The 17,090-nt window shown below is 36.1% G+C and overlaps 1 protein-coding gene across 3 annotated transcripts in view; it reads right to left on the bottom strand.

The window, feature by feature from the left end:
• MBD-like (methyl-CpG-binding domain protein 2) overlaps positions 1 to 17,090 on the bottom strand; it is a 131,047-nt gene that overhangs the window by 64,246 nt on the left and 49,711 nt on the right. For all 3 annotated transcript variants that reach the window (XR_016547382.1, XR_016547383.1, XM_090381188.1), the window contains exon 4: positions 4,818 to 4,972. Coding sequence is in view for 1 of the 3 variants with exons in the window: in XM_090381188.1 (XP_090237314.1) it covers positions 4,818 to 4,972 (155 nt within the window). In the remaining 2 variants the exon portion in view is untranslated. The remainder of the gene's footprint in view (positions 1 to 4,817; positions 4,973 to 17,090) is intronic.

The following is a 17,090-nucleotide window of genomic DNA, read 5'->3' as shown; positions in this document are numbered from 1 at the left end:
ATAATAATAAACATTTTTATTGTTTTAAGTTTGTAGAATTTTTTTTGCCAATTATTAAAAATTAATTTAATTATTTAAAAATGTAAAAACAAGGCCCCTGCTCCCCCCCCCAAAGAATGTGGTCTGCATACTGTAGATCCCCCTTACTGCCCTCTCATTGGGCCTATTCATCATAAAGAGAATATCTGAAAGTTATTCAGATATCCTGAATAAATTTCAGACAGCTCCCCCCCTACCCAGTTAAATATTCTCTGAGAAGTCAACACTACTTTAAGCAACTATTATCAAAATATACAAAAAATGACTTGGGATAATTTGTTATATTTCATTCTTTCCTTGTGTACTTGTCAGTTCTCTGATCAAGGATCACTATACATCAATTCTTTCATAATAGCATCTGGTAGATTCTCACATCGAAAAGTAACTGGTACTGCAATACAGGCAGCTCTTTGTTTAAGGTGGTTTGTTTTGTGACAATTCACAATCACGATGGTTTCGAAACCAGAAGGCCAAAAATATCAAAAAACCATGAAATTTTTGAAAAATGCACAACTATAAATACTGGATATGATGTAAAGAAACAGCACAGTTAATCAGAGATGAGAGCTATCCCCGGTGGTGTGCTGGAGACAGCTCATGCAAGCCGATTGTTAACTTTTCAAGAATTTTGCAACAATTAAACCGACAATGGCTAGTGCCGTTTTGGCAATAAAAATGTGATATGGAAAATTCAGCCAGGGCACACTTATTTTGGCACCCTTTGTGCTTCCTTTCCCCGTCCCCTTCCTTATGTGTAGGGATTATCTCCGCTAGCAATTTTACAGGAATATTATTTCCAACAACCATCTCCTTAATTTTGCCTGGTCCACTTCTTCTTAAGGTGGTGACATTCCCATGCTCGATGTCTGTCAAAGGTTTCACATTTCTAGAATTGTCATGAAGCCGATGTCATTCATTACCCTAAGAATAAAGGCCCAGGTAAATTTAAGTGGATGTTTGCTGATACTGTAATGGAATTTGTTCTTTCGAAGGGTTGTAATTCTCACAAAGGGAGAAACTGCTGCGTAGTTTCCAGAGAGGGCAGGGATTGTTAAAAAAGGGTGAGTGAGCCAGTTGTTAAAAATTTACCAGCACACCACTGGCTATTCCCATCTACCATCTAAGACAATCAGGGATGAGGTGGCGAAGATAAGAGAGGAATTAGCATTAGCATTAGTAGAGGCATATGATGCAAGAAAGCAAGCTTATTCAGCATCAGCCAAAAAAAAAAAAAAAAAAAACACCACTCCCATTTCACCCCTCCGTTCGTTCGAAGTACCTGTCCAGTTGAGCTTTAAATTTGTTTAGGCTATCAACTTCAACAACAAGTGATGGAAGTCGGTTCCACCAAACAACCACCCGCTGGCCAAAGGCAAATTTCCGCACATCTATCCGACATCCGTCCTTCCTCAATTTGAATTTATGCCCTCTGAGGTGATTATTCTGAGCAAGATGAAGAATCCCATTGGCATTGAGCATGTTCAAACTATTCAAAGCCTTATACACCTCTATCAGATCACCTCGCCGGTGCCTAGTTTCCAGACTCTGTAATTTGCAAAACTTAAGCCTTTCTTCGTAAGAGCAACCCTTTGTTCCATTCACTAATCTTGTTGCCCTTCTCTGTACCCGTTCCAGCAGCTCTACATCCTTCTTGAAATGAGGCCTCCAGACCTGTATACAGTACTCAAGATGTGGCCTAACCATTGCCTTATACAAGGGAATAATCACCTCCTTATCCCTGCTAGAAAAATTCCTGTATATCATTGACAAGACACCATGAGCTACTCTTGCAGCTCGTCTGCACTGCTCAGAGAACTTCATATCTGCCTGCACAATTACCCCCAGGTCCTTTTCATTCTCCACCACTGTCAGTGTAGTACCGCAGAGTTGATACGTTGCTCTGGGGTTACTGTTTCCCATATGTAGTACTTTACATTTGTCAATGTTAAATTTCATTTGCCACTTCTCAGCCCATCTGTTCAACCTTTTCAGATCCTGTTGCAGCAGCATAGCGTCAGTAGTGTCCTTAACAACCCTGCCAACCTTTGTATCATCTGCAAACTTGGGCATTAAACTTGATATCCCATCATCAATATCATTCATAAACACCGAAAACAACAACGGACCCAACACTGAACCCTGAGGAACTCCACTAATAACATTAGTCCACGTTGAGCAGTGTCCATTAATTACCACTTTCTGTCTTCTGCCACTCAACCATCCCCTTATCCATAGCAGCAATTTGCCTCCAATGCCACACTGCTCCAATTTGTGCAGCAGTCTTCCATGTGCAACAGTATCAAAAGCCTTTCTAAGATCCAAATATATAATATCAAAGTTATTCCCTGCATCCAGTTCTTTTGTGACTACATCATAGTATCCAATCAAATTGGTCAGGCAAGACCTGCCCTTAACAAAACCATGCTGCGTCTGAGCTATAACTGAATTCTTGTCTAGATGATCCTGCAGTGCTTCTTTAACCAGCGCCTCCATTAATTTACCTGGAACAGAAGTTAAACTAACCGGTCTATAATTACTTGTGTCAGCCTTTGATCCTCCTTTGTGAATTGGGGTTACATTTGCACATCTCCAGTCTATGGGTACCTCCCCTGAGTCCAAAGAAGCTCTCATAATTATGGCTAGGGGTTTGCTTACTTCCTTTGCTGCCTCCTTTAATATAACTGGATAGATCCCATCCACCCCAGGTGCCTTTTTTATGTTTATCCTCAACAATCTCTCCTCCACTTTCTTCTCAGTTATTACAAAATCATCCAGCTCACTGCCAATGTTTACTTTACCTACATCATTCTCCTTCCTGAATAACTCCTCATGCGTGAATGTAGATGCAAAATACTCGTTTAGATTGTTAGCCACCTGAGCAGGATCCTCAACTGTTGAACCATCAATATCCAGTGGACCAATCTGATTCATCCCTTTCCTTCTTGAGTTTAAATATGTAAAGAACTCTTTTCTGTTTTTCTTTGCATCCTTTGCCAAGGATTTTTCGTAGTCTGCCTTTGCCTGCCTAATCTCCTTTGTGACTTGGTTACAGACCAACTTATATCTATCATAGGCTTCCATGTCACCCATTAATTTGTATGTATCCCATGCATTTTTCTTCTCTGCCACCTGTCTCATTAGTTCATCTGACAACCATTTAGGCCTAAACCTTGAACAATATTTCTTAGTTGGTATGTAAAGCCTGGTAGCCTCCAAGATTAGTTCCTTGAATGCTTCCCATTTTGAGTTTGCTGTTGGTAACATCATCAGTAAGAATGCTCAGCTGGACCACTATTCTACAGTGTCAATTCGTGAGTTTCACTTAAAAATTGTTGATTAAATTAATAAAATAAGAGCTGCCATGTCTAGTAAGAGAAGTGCAGTAAAGCCAAGTGAATGTGAAAATGTTGCTAAAAAGTCATGTAGATCTATCACGGTGGAAAAAAAGATGGAGGTAATTCGTAGAATGGAAGATGGTCAGACATGTTCTAATGTGTGTAGAAGTATAAAATTGCCTCCATCAACTACAAGTACCATAACGAAAAATGCAGATAAAATAAAACAGTCAATGCAACATGCTATGACAGTAAGTGCGACACAAGTGAGTTATAGCAGAAGTAAACTTTTACAAAAAATGGAGAAATTATTGTCATTGTGGGTGAATGACTAAAATCAAAAAAACATTCTGTTGATTCAAGCTGTTATTACTGATAAGACAAAGCCAATTTTTGAAGTCTTAAGAAAAAAGAGGATGGTGATGTATACTTGGTTCACAGTTTCATATGTTCTTTTCTTATGTTGAAGTTTTATCTAGTTTAGTATTTTCTGCAAGAAGAAAAGGTAAAATTTTTTGAAGATTATGCTTGCTGAATTTTGATTCTTCAGTTTGTGAAAAAAAAAAAAAAAAAAAAAAAAAAAAACCCATCATCATTAGTATGTGCCTATCGATAAAATTTTGCATAAAAAGTAATTTTATCCTAAAGGGTTGTTTATAACGGATCCACAGCCTGGGACATCAGGATTGAAAAGAAACAGGGATGGAAAGTACGTTGAAGCTGATAACATTGAATCAGCTCTTTATAATATGTCATCTGATATTGAAATAGAATTCTATTCAAGTGATGTAGATTCTGAATCTTGTTCAAATGCAGCTGTTCATGTTAGATACTGGAAACAAATGTTTGGATACTGGAAACATTATTTGGAGTAATGATTCTTCACAGATAAAATCTATTTACTAAAAAGCACTACTTACTTATTCCAGCACCCCAGAGAAGTTCCCCAAAGCACGTAGGGGCAATTCTCACAAATATGAAAGGCAGCGAATGTGTTAAAGTTAACTTAACACTTCTGAAAATTCAGCTGGTCAACTTGCTTCTAAATTCTGTTTAGAGCCAGCAGACTTTCAACTGCCATAAGAAAACATGCATTGGTCTTAGTAATTCATGATAGAGAGTCAGCCAAGCATAAGTGAAATCCATTATTGGGAAAAAATATTGTAATCAGAACATCCACTTAATAATTTTCAGCATATCTTGTTGAACAGCTTACCATGAATGAGTGCACTGGCATAAGAAAGTATGTCAGTGTGCAGTTTAGAATTAATTTTGAAATATGTTTGCAATTCACCACCACTGTACAGCCAATTTTTATTATACAGAAGTTTTACTAAGGAAATGCTATCAAGTGCATGAAAATAAAAAGCAAAATAAAATACTAAAACAGTTACTTTAGAAAATATTGTAGACATACAATTATTATTCTACAAATAAACATACCTGTACTAAAGGCTGTTCAGGATTAACAAATACTCCAGGATTTTTTTCTAACACTGATCTGGAGCCAGTTTGACCAATGATTGGTTGTCCGCTTACATGAAGTGCTGTAGCTATACTGCGAAGAAGTGTTTCTTCATTCAGATCAGGACCTACACCTGAAGTAAATCAAATTACACAAAAATGTTCACAACTCCAAAGTTTATTACATATTTAAAAATTATTTTTTAACTTGGATACCATATTTTCAAATGACCTTTAACTGTGAGAAAGAAAAAAAAAAAAAAAAAACAGATAAAGCATCTTACATCTAAAAACCGATAAGATCATTTTAATGTACAACCATTATGCATAACAGTCAATATTGCTAATTTGGTAACAGCTTCCTACATGGATTAGCATAGTGGTTTCACCACTTGTGACTTAACTGGAGAGTCCTGTGCTCAAACCATCAGAGATGGATGAGTTTTTCTCTACAAGTTATCCTAGGCTCCTCAGCTTGTATAGCATGCTAAACTGGTCTGTGAACACATGCAAACAATATGCACAACAAATAGCATGAACCAGATTATCACTAGGACTAGTTCACTGTGGGCTGAATAGCTGATGCCAAAAATTCCTAAGAACTTTTGTAAATTACCAAAAATTGCCGAATAGCTGATATACCAAGAACAGAAGGGTAACTAACAATTATCTTCTTCTTCCAGTCAAATAGCTCCCTGAGGAGCTGTTGTGGCCACCAACAGACTCCTCAATTGTATCAATTATGTACTCTATGAGCAGCAATTCAAAGTGTCATGCCCAGAAGTTCACACTGAACCATTCTTCCACGTAGTTGCAGGTCTTCCTCTGCACCCCTTCCCCTTGGATTTTTGCTTCCATTATATTCTTCAACAGAAAGTTTTCCCTTCTTACTTTATGTCCAAAAAAACTTCAGTTTTCTTTTGTTCATGCTATGAAGCAGAATTTTAGGCCTGTCAATTTTATTCAATACCACTCATTTGTTCTTCGATCCAATTAAGAAATACACAGTATTCTCCTGTAACACCACATTTCAAATGCCTCAATTTTCTTCCTGTCAACCCTTTTCAGATTCCATCCTTCACATCCAAAAGTGGCAACTGTAAAAATTAACGAATCAATGATTCTCAATTTCATCTTTAAGGGCAGATCTTGATCTCTCCATAATTTTGTCAGCTCGGTGACCAACGTTTTAGCAATTGCCTGTTGTCTCTTTACATTGTTTGGGCAGTCACCATTTTTATTTATTCTTGACCCTAAGTAATCAAATTCATCAACTTCTTTGATATCTTGCCCATTAACCTTCACTTTACTGGAACCGAGATTATCACCAATCACCATAATTTTAGTTTTACATACATTCAGAAACAATCCTTTTTTCTTACTTGTTTCACATACTCTCCTCAGAGTTTCTTTAAGATGATCCTTAGAATTGCAAATTAGCACAGTATCATTTGCATAACGAAAGTTGTTTATCTTCAGTCCTCCAATTTTGATGCCAGTCTCTAAATCTTCCAAGGCTTCATGCATGATATCTTCGGCATAAAGATTAAAAAGGTGAGGTGACAAAATACAGCCCTGCCAGACACCATTACCTATTTTGAAAAAGTCCGGGTTTCCCATGTTGGTTCTTACAGTTTCTTCCTGTTCCTGGTACAGTAGCTTAATCAGCTGAATTATGTGGATTGGGAATCCCATATTACTCATCATTTCCCACAGTTTTTCATGTTGAATACAATCGCTATTATGATGAAATGTGTTCCCCTTCACTGAAATTTTCAATCATATAAAAAACAAATTTTCAGAAACTTCTCTTTTTCCTATTTACATATTACAATGATGAAGGGAAAGCAACCAACGGAAAGTGCAAGTGGTGGTAGTGCCAGGAAATGAAACAAAATTGATTTAGAAATGAAGATGAAAATTATTAAGAAGTACGAAGGATAAAGTTTGTCATCTATTGCAAGGGAATTAGATCTCGCTGCTTCAACAGTGAATACTATTTGAAAGGACAGTGCGCTATAAAAGAACATATCAAAGGATCAACACACTTAAGATCAACATTGATCACAAAACAGCGTTCAGGTGCTATATCAAAGATGGAACAGTTGTTAATAATATGGATGGAAAATCAGATTCAGAAGCGAGTGCCCTTGAGTCTAATGACCATTTCGAGCAAAAACAATAAGTACTGTATTTATTAAAGATATTAAGGATAAGTATGCCGAACCCCAATCAAAGTTCGTGGCAAGCAACGGGTGGTTTAATAGATTCAAGCATCGCGCTGGTTTCCACAACATTAAAGTATGCATTGAAGTTGCCAGTGCCGATTCTGCAGCTGCAGAGAAATTTTGTGATGTGTTGGAAAAAATTATCGATTGAAGGCGACTTTAATGTTGATGAGACTGCTCTGTATTGGAAAAAAATGCCAGATCGAACATACATTGCCAAAGAGGAAAATGCAATGCCAGGTTTCAAGGCATCAAAAGCTAGGGCCACACATTTTCTTGGGGCTAATGCAGTGGGAGATTACAGATTAAAACTGCTTTTGTACCATTCTGGAAATCCTCGTGCATTTAAGGGCAACAATAAACCCACCCTACCCATGCATTTCCAGTTGAACCAGAGAGCATGGATAACAATATCTCTCTTTGAGGACAGGTTTAAATGCTGCTTCGTTCCCAAGGTTGAAAAATATTATAAAGATAACGACATTCCTTTCAAGATTTTGCTTCTATAATGCTGCTGGACATCCTACGCATCTAGATGATATAAATTCGAACGTGAGAGTCATATTTCTACCGCCAAACAAGACTTCACTCATCCAACCTATGGATCAGGGTGTTATTTTGAATTTAAAAGCATACTATTTACACAACATTTGCTCGGGCATTGTCTGCAGTAGACGGTGAGAAAAATTTTAAATTAAGAGACTTTTGGACATCTTACAATATTTACCACGCGTTTTTAAACATTAATAAGGCCTGTGCGGAAATTACTAAAAGTTGTTTAAATGGCGCATGGAAGAAAATTTGCCCATGGCACGTAAAAGGATTTGAAAAAGACGAATCATATAAAGAGGTTACAGCTAAGATTATAAAGGTTGCAGAGCTACTTCAGTTGGAGGTTGATACCAAAGATGTGGAGTTAATAGAGGAAGAAGAGAAAGAATTATCTAACAAAGAACTTATTGACTTTCAGGCAGCGATAGTGAAAGAAGAAAATGCTGACAAAGCTCAAGATGAACGAAATGAGGAGCCGAGATGCTTCATCATTAGAGAGATGGCAATGGCATTTCGTGAAATTGCATCGGCAATGGCGAGGTTTGAGAAGATGGATCCTGACAGCGAACGATTCTTAGAAATTAACAGAGGGGTGAATGATATGCTTGCTTGCTACAAAGAAATCTACAATGAAAAGAAAAAAGGCAGCATCCAGTCATCCATTAATATGTTCTTTCATAAGGTTGAGCGGCCGACCCCTTCTAAATCTCCACAGCCGTCAACCTCCGAAGCAGCTTACTTATCAGCTGAAGACGTCGATTCTCGAGAGGTAAAATTTACTGATTTTATGCCTGTTTCCTCTCTTTTTTTATAATTTTATAATTTTGAGATATTTTTTAAATTGCACACTTTTGTAATTTTTCCTGGGCATGAGATAAAAAATTGAATAAATACAATAAATAGTTCTATTCATATGTTCATCGAACATTTCTTTTTTGATTCAATCAATTCAGCGATCACAGTTGAGAGTGGTGCACAAGCATGGGGGAAATTCCGACACGCAGTGTTCCACGGAACGCAACCCTTACGTAAGTCGACGAGTTCCTGTATGTATTTAACACTGTCATAAACCAAACTGTTGTAGACCTATTAGAGAGAATATTGTTCGACCGGGTTAACACCCTTCTACCCTTGGCATCTGGCTGGACAAATTTTTGTATTAATTCCTAACAGCCAAGTTGACTGACGAGTTCCTGTTGTGTTATAGAGAATTTAGTGTTGGTGTGACAAATCACTGTTGGTCCCTGTGATTAAACTGTTTTGCTATTTGTGTTCTTGCTGATTTTTTGCATAAAAAATGTTACACAATATTCTGATACCCAGTTTTAGACCATTCATTGTATTTACTTTTTTTTTTTTTTTTTGGTAGTTGTTGGCGCATCGGCTTCTGTGGCCATAGTGCACCTCCCAAGGTTTTTGCAGTACTTTGATCCAAGCCCGAGGCGGGATTCGAACCCGCGACCTTTGGGTTGCCAGGCAGGCACTTTACCCACCTGGCTAGCCCGGTCGGCTCTGTTTTCTTATGCTGGCATATTACAAACAGTGTCTGGGGTAATTCTATCTCAATTTAACAAAGTTTAAAACCTGACTCTTTTTGATTTTTAGGGAACTAAGATCCTTATGTACATGTGCCAAATTATACAGGGTGGCCACTGAAAGACTCAATGATATAAAACAAAAATAACTTTTACAAACATGTTTTTTAATTTTTTATTATTTTATTTGGAAATATAATTAATGGATTCTTTTTAGTATTATGTGTGAAAAACAACATCCCTCAAATGACCACCATTTTCCTGCTCACAAATACAGGCTCTTTCCATAGCATTTTCCAAGACCGTATGCAAGGTTTCAGGTCGTAAACATCGAATTTCGGCTCGAATGTTCTCCTTAAGTTCTTGAATTGGTCAAGGTTTATTTACATAAACCCGTTCTTTCCAGTAGCCCCGCAAAAAGAAGTCTGGAGCTGTCAAATCAGGTGAACGCGGACGCCAAACAAATTCAGCATTTTTTGAAATTATTCGTTCACCGAAAATTTCTCGCAGGAGGTCCATCGTCGCCCTGGCAGTATGCGCATTAGCTCCATCCTGTTGGAACTGTACCTCCTAATTATCTTCGATCGCTGGGTGTAAAAAATTTTCGAGCATTGTCTATACAGAGCCCGGTTGATTCTTGCTGGCTGACCTTCCTCATTTTCAAAGAAATAGGGGCCGATAACTCGTTCAGCCATAACACCGCACCAAACAGTGCATTTTTGGGGATGCAATTGATGCTGATGTAATTCCCTGGGATTCTCAGTACCCCAAAATCTGCAGTTTGGTTTGTTGATGTACCTGTTTAAATGGGCCTCATCACTCATTATCAAGTTGTTCAAAAAAGTTGTTGTTATCTCTGGCTAGGTGTTGAAATCGAATGGCGTACTGCAGGCGCTGCTGAGTATCTTGGGGTAGTAAAGCTTGGACCATTTGGATCTTGTATGGAAACATTTTTAAATCCAGTTTCAGAATCTTCTGAAGCGATGTTCTGGCAATGGTTGAGCAGAGCAACGACAGGTAGAGGCAGATGGATCCTCAAGGATGCTCTGCCGTACAGCTTCCACCGCTGCATCAGTGCACTTAGGACATCTTCCCGGAAGATCGCCGACTGATCCAGTTCTTTCAAACCGGGTGATTCGGTTCCAAACCATGTTATCGCTAGGAGATACTCTTACTTTAAAATGTTGCCGGTATTTTCTCTGAGTTCCAATAATTGATCTTTCACTGGAATAGAAAAACCCAATGAGTTTTACTCATTGCTGGACATCATACGTAGCCATTTTAATCTCCAAGGGATCCTCTCTAACCTGTAAAAAAAGAAAATAAAAAAGATTGAAAATTAACAAGTTATGACTTTTCAAACCCTTCAGTCTTTCAGTGGCCATCATGTGGTTCCCCAAGTCAAACATATCCAAAGTTAGAGGACTTTAAAATTTGAAAATGGTGTAAATTTTTGAAATTTAAAATCTGCATATCTGAATTTCATATTTTCTACATATCAAAACATACTGATATGTATATGTTGTAGAATAGCTGAAATGTACATCTATTCTACAACTTTTTCTTATTAAGTATTGTCTAAATATCCAATAACATACTTCCACTACAAGTTAGGTAATGTATACAGCATATTACATTTCAGGAGCATTCTATTATTTTTTCTTCTTTCATATGATGAATAACACTGCAAGGCATATCTATTAAATCGGTTGTGTGCTTAGGCTTAGAACTAGGCATTTTAATAGATTTCTAAATTTTATTATAAGTTGCATAAATAAATCACAGATAATTTCTTTACTTAAAATATTGCAGTAAAGAAATTAATTTCTCAGTAAAGTATTTAAGTAAAGAAATTATCGCCGTATAATTTCTTTACTTAATGATCGCCATATAATTTCTTTATTTAAAAGTTACAGCTATTGCTTCATTTTATTTGGAGCATTTAGCATTTCCTCTTTTGATTGTGCATGTGTGACCATTTTTATTTGTAAAAAATTCTGACATATTAAAAATTTTAAATAATTTTCAAAATTCCATTTTTTGAAACGTACTTCAGATTTCTTATCAGTAGCAAAACATTAGAACTATTAGAGAACGTTGCTTAAAATGCTGATTAGTAATTTTTTAAAAATTATAGAAAAGTGAAGGGCAGTATATTAGCATTAGCATATGATGCAAGTAAGCAAGCTTACAGAGCATCAGCCATAAAAAAAAAAAAAACCTTCCCATTTCACCCATCTATTCACTTCAAATGTTTGTCAGTTCTGCCTTGAATTTATTTAAGCTGTCAACTTTTACAATGACAGATGGAAGTTTGTTCAGCAATCAACCACCCGATGGCTAAAGACAAATTTCCACACATCTATTCTACAACATCTTTTCTCAATTTGAATTTATGTCTCCTCAGGCAATTAATCTGGGCAAGAGGAAGAATCCCATCAGAATTGAGCTTGCTCAAACCATTCAAGGCCTTATACACCTCAATCAGATCACCTCAAAGATGCCTAGTCTCCTGACACTGTATTTTGAAAAACTTAAGCCTTTCTTCGTAAGAGCAACCCTTTGTTCCATTCACTAATCTTGTTGCCCTTCTCTGTACTCATTCCAGAAGCCCTACATCCTTCCTAAACTGAGGCCTCCAGACCTTATACACAGAAAAGGTGTGGCTTGGCCACTGCCTTACACAAGGGGTTAATCACCTATTTATCCCTTTAATATAACTGGATAGATCTCATCCACTCCAGGTGCCTTTCTTATGTTTATTTTCAACAATTTCTGCTCCACTTTGTTCTCAGTTTTTACAAAATCATTTAACTCCCCATTAGATTTTTACCCATCTGGCCCTCTTCTCCTTTAATAACTCCTCATATGTAAATGTAGATGCAAAATACTTATTTGGTTTGGCAGCTATCTAAGAATGATCATCTATAGTCAACCCATTGATATCACATGAACCAATCTGATTCATCCCCTTCCTTCTAGAATTTATATAATAAAGAACTCTTTGCTGTTTTCTTTGCATCCTTTGCCAAAGATTTCTCATAATCTGCCTTTGTCTGCCTAATCTCCTTTGTGACTTGATTACAGACCAGCTTATATCTACCATAGGCTTCTATGTCACCTGTTAATTTATATGTATCCCATGCATTTTCTTCTCTGGCACATATCTCATGCCAACCGGGCTAGCCGGGTGGTTAAAGTGCCTGCCTGGCAACCCAAAGGTCGTGGGTTCGAATCCTGCCTCGGGCTTGGATCAAAATACTGCAAAAACCTTGGGAGGTGCATTATGGCCACAGAAGCCAATGCGCCAACAACTACCAAAAAAAAAAAAAAAAAAAAAAAAAAAAAAAAACATATCTCATTAGTTGTTCATCTGTCATCCATTTAGGCCTAAACTTCGAACAATATTTCTTAGTTGGTATGAAAAGTCTAGTAGCTTCCAAGTTTAATTCTTTGAATGCTTCTCATTTAGAATTTGCTGTTGGTAACATCATCAGCTGATTCCACTGTACAGAATTCAAAAACTGTCTCAGATCACCGTAGTCACCTTTACGAAAGCAAAAACTCTTTCATTTACCTCTGATGGTAGTTACCACTTCGGGTAAATCTGACATAAGCACACTGTGATCACTGCCACCTAGTGGTTCCCATAGCTGCAGATTCTTAATGCATGAAGAATCACTACTGATAATCAGATAAAGAGTATTACTCCCTTTGGTTGCCTCCTGAACATGCTGCTGTAGAAAACAATCATCCAATGAATCCACAAAAGCCTTGCTGTTGTGTGTGAGTGACCAACCCACGAGTTCCAGTCAATATTTGGGAAATTAAAATCCCCCATTATAAGAGAATCTAATTTACTGGCCCACTTTACTTCTGTGTACAGTTGTTCATTATACTAATCAGAGTCATTATGCTTATAACACACTCCTACTCTCAATCTTTCTTTCCCAGTGCTTATATATATTAGAAAACAAAGAAAATAAGATTAATGAAGATGATATAAAATTAAATGCAGAAGAAATTAAAGAAATAATAATGGAAAAAAAAAAAAAAAAAAGATAAAATGCAGGTATAGATAAAATAATGAGTTGCTAAAATATGAAGGAGAAAAGCTATCTACAGAATTAATAAAAAGATTGAAATGAATTCTGATAGAAAAGCAATGTACCAAGTGATTTGTGAAAAGACATAATACCAATATATAAAAAAATAAATAATACCAATATATAAAAAATATATATTTTTAAATCCTTTGGGATTAATAAAAAAATATATATATATCGTGCACAGCTACAATATTTATGATAAAGCAGAAATATGAAAATCAACAGAGTATAACAGACCAAATCATATATGTTTCATCGATTTAACAAAAGCTTTTTGACAGATAAAAGATGTAACAAAACTCTTAAAACTATGCAAAGTTCTTAAACAATTAATAGAAGTAATCAAATATATATGGGCAATACATACATAATCAAAACACATGAGGAAATACAAAAAAATAAAAATAACTAAAGGGATAAGGAAAAGGAGACTTTGTGTCCTACTCTCTTCATCTTGATAATGGGTGGATTAATTAATGAAACAGTAATTAAAGTAATTATAAAAAAATTAAATATAATCTGCTATGCATGATGCAGTACTAATGGCAGAAAGTGAAAACAATTTGCAAAGAAATCATTTTAATAAAAAAAGCAAAAGAATATAATATGGAAATATTCTTAGGGAAAACAAAGAAACTAACAGCAAAAGAACCACTGAGATATAAATTAAAATTAGAAGGGAAAATGATAGAACAAGGTAATAAAATTTAATAATCATTAACAAATTTAATAATTTTTTAATTATCTATGAATACAGATAAACGTTTCAGGAATTTATATTATATAAGTAAGTATATTACTGAATGAATATGAAACACCATTATGCCTGGCATTTGTGGATTATGAAAAGGAATTTGACTCCATACAGCATAAGGTAATGTTTTGGGCACTGGAAAGACAAGGCATAGACATCCCATACATTTTATGATTTTGAAGAAAATATATGAGAACGCTACCTCCTTTATTGGACTAGACAAAGACAGTAGCAAATTTAAAATTGAGAAAGGAGTTCAACAAGGAGACACAATATCTCTGAAGTTGTTTATTGCTGCTGTTGAGGAAGCTTTCAGAAGATAAGAATGGTCGCAGAAAGGAGTCAATGTGAATGGAGAGTACCTAAACCATTTACAGATGACATTGTGATCATAAGCTACAATCCCAAAGAATTAAGAGGAAAATCTTTATCAGTTATGCAGAGTTAGTAAGGATTTCAGACTAAAGATGAATATGGCTAAAACAAAAGTAACAATGAACAAGTATGCCACAGAAAGGGGTATAATCATTGAAGAAGCAGTAATTGAAAAGGGGGGATTCATATACTTATCTGGGACAAGTCATTACCTGTAATAATGATAAATAGAAATCAAGAGAAGAATAAATTTTGGATGGATAGCATTCAGGAAATATAGTCACATACTGAGGAGCAATATCCCAATTTGTCTGAAACGTAAAATAATGAACCAATGTAAACTCCCCGCCATGTCTCATGGAAGTGAAACTTGGGCACTCGCCAAAAGAATGGAAGAGAAGCCGAAAACTACACAGCAAAGAATGGAACAAATTATATTAGGAATCAGACCATTAGATAAGAAATGAAACAAGTGGATTAGGCAGCAAACACAAAAAAGGACATGCTTATCAAAACTAAAGAATTGAAATGGACTTGGGCACTACACATAGTTCGAAGACATGAGGACAGATGGACTAAGAAAATAACAGAATGGTATCCAAGAGAACCTGGAACATGGACTAAGAAAATAACAGACTGGTATCCAAGAGAACCTGGAAAACCTGAATAAAATAAAACCTGGAAGACGACAACGGAGATGGACAGATGAAATTCAAGGGTTCGCGGGCAGTAAATGGATGGCCATTGCACAAAACAGAAGGAACTGGAAAGTTGTAGGAGAGGCCCTCATCCTGTAGTGGATTTAAAATGGCTGATGATAATTTTACTATATTTTTACTTTATATTTTACTCTAGCATACATTAGTCAGTATGTTGAAGTAAAATATATGAAACTATAGTAAGAGTTATAGTAATGAATGCAGCTCATACAAAGAGGTACAGCAGTGAAAATAAAACAAATTAGTGAAACTATAGCAATGAAAACACTGCAAAAAATAATAAAATGTTAAGAGATAAAGTTAAAAGTGAGGAAATCAGGAAAAAATGTAAAATACAGTGAGTCCTTGTATAACACGTATTTACACTACACGAATTCGATCATACACGATTTATAAATAGGGGATCGATATCTTATATAACACGAACCGAATTCGCTTATGCACGATTCGCCTTTGTGTTTACAAGAAATGGCAGTCGAACGCGGAATCACCCCAACCGAACGCAACATGATAGGAATGAAGAGAAGATTCTGAAAATGTATTTATGTGTTTTATCAATGAAGAGGAAACACATTTCACCATAATAACGTAAAAATCAACACTATTCCAGCTATCGGTATAATCGCAAATGCAATTAGATCGAGTTTACTACCAGTTTATAACAGATTCCACTAGCAGAAATGCAACTGGAAATTGTTTTTATTGTTTTATGGTAGTAACCCCTAGAAATGTGCTTTAGTAAAATGTGAAGTGTTAATAGTGTATCTCTGCCTTTACGGTGTTGTTTATTCAGTTGCTACACGCACGCAGCTTTGTTTATGTGTATCAAGCGTGCCTCCTCATTTTGTAATTGTGCTTTATTCCCTAAAAATGAGTAAAATACTTAAAAGGTGTGAAAAGGAAGTGTCCTGGTGAAGACACTGCAGATTGAGAGAGAAAAAGAAAAGCGATATCAATAAACAGAGGCAGACTGAGTCAAAAATTCTTACCCGGGAAAATTTGTAGCGGACTCATACTAGCATTTATGGCCAAAATCACGTCGGCCTCCGGCTCACCGGGGTTTCCCCGGTAAGGCTTATGGCCAGTCTGCCTCTGTCGATAGAGAAAAAATATGAAATTGTGAAACGCTTTAAGCAAAATGAAAGACCATGTGATATTGCACGTGCTACAGGCCTAAATGAGGCAACGCTGAGAATTACAAAGAATGCAGAGAAAATAAAAAAATTTGATAGCAGGAACAACTCAAAGTGTAATTAAAATCCATTAGATTAAGACACAAAGAACTGGAAGAGATGGAATGGCTGTCATCTGTTTGAATAGAAAATCAAACAAAAAACAAGTTTGCTTACGATAGAAGCAAAAGCATTAGCAATATTTTATTACGTAATAGTTGTAATAAAATACGTAAGTATTTTATTACGATTATTTGTTGTGTTTGGTAATGTTTTGGTTTTGGTTTGTGTGTTCAATCTTGGGTGGCCGGCACCTAACCCTATTTTTCTCATAGGGCCTGTTGTTTATATTGCATGATTTTGTATTGCACGAGGGTTTCTAGGAACACAACTATCGTGCTATATGAGGACTGACTGTACAAAATATTTTATATAAATATAATATTTATAATAAAATATAAATATATTTTTTTATAATATACTAATAAGTGGATATATAATAGGAAAAAAGAATGGAAAAAATAGGATGGATAATGACAGGTGGACAAAAATATCAAAGAACTGAAGACCCACAGGTAAACAAGTAGAGGAAGACCATGAAGAGGAAAGATGATCTATACTAACCTAATAAGCAGTATACTTAATGGGAAAAGGAGGTAAGATAAAAAGCAAATTGACTAATTACCACTTGTCAATTTGCATTTTGGTCACTTTGGACAGATGATCAGTATATAGTAAGAAAACCCTTAGCCATAATTACGAGAGCATCCTTAGATTCAGGGGAGGTCCCCATGGACTGGAAATGTGC

Source organism: Mastigoproctus giganteus, chromosome 9, assembly GCF_048544385.1.
Source record: "Mastigoproctus giganteus isolate SK-2022 chromosome 9, ASM4854438v1, whole genome shotgun sequence".
Lineage (NCBI taxonomy): Eukaryota > Metazoa > Arthropoda > Arachnida > Uropygi > Thelyphonidae > Mastigoproctus > Mastigoproctus giganteus.
Note: the sequence above shows the minus strand (reverse complement) of the source record. Positions and strands in the feature narration are given on the sequence as shown.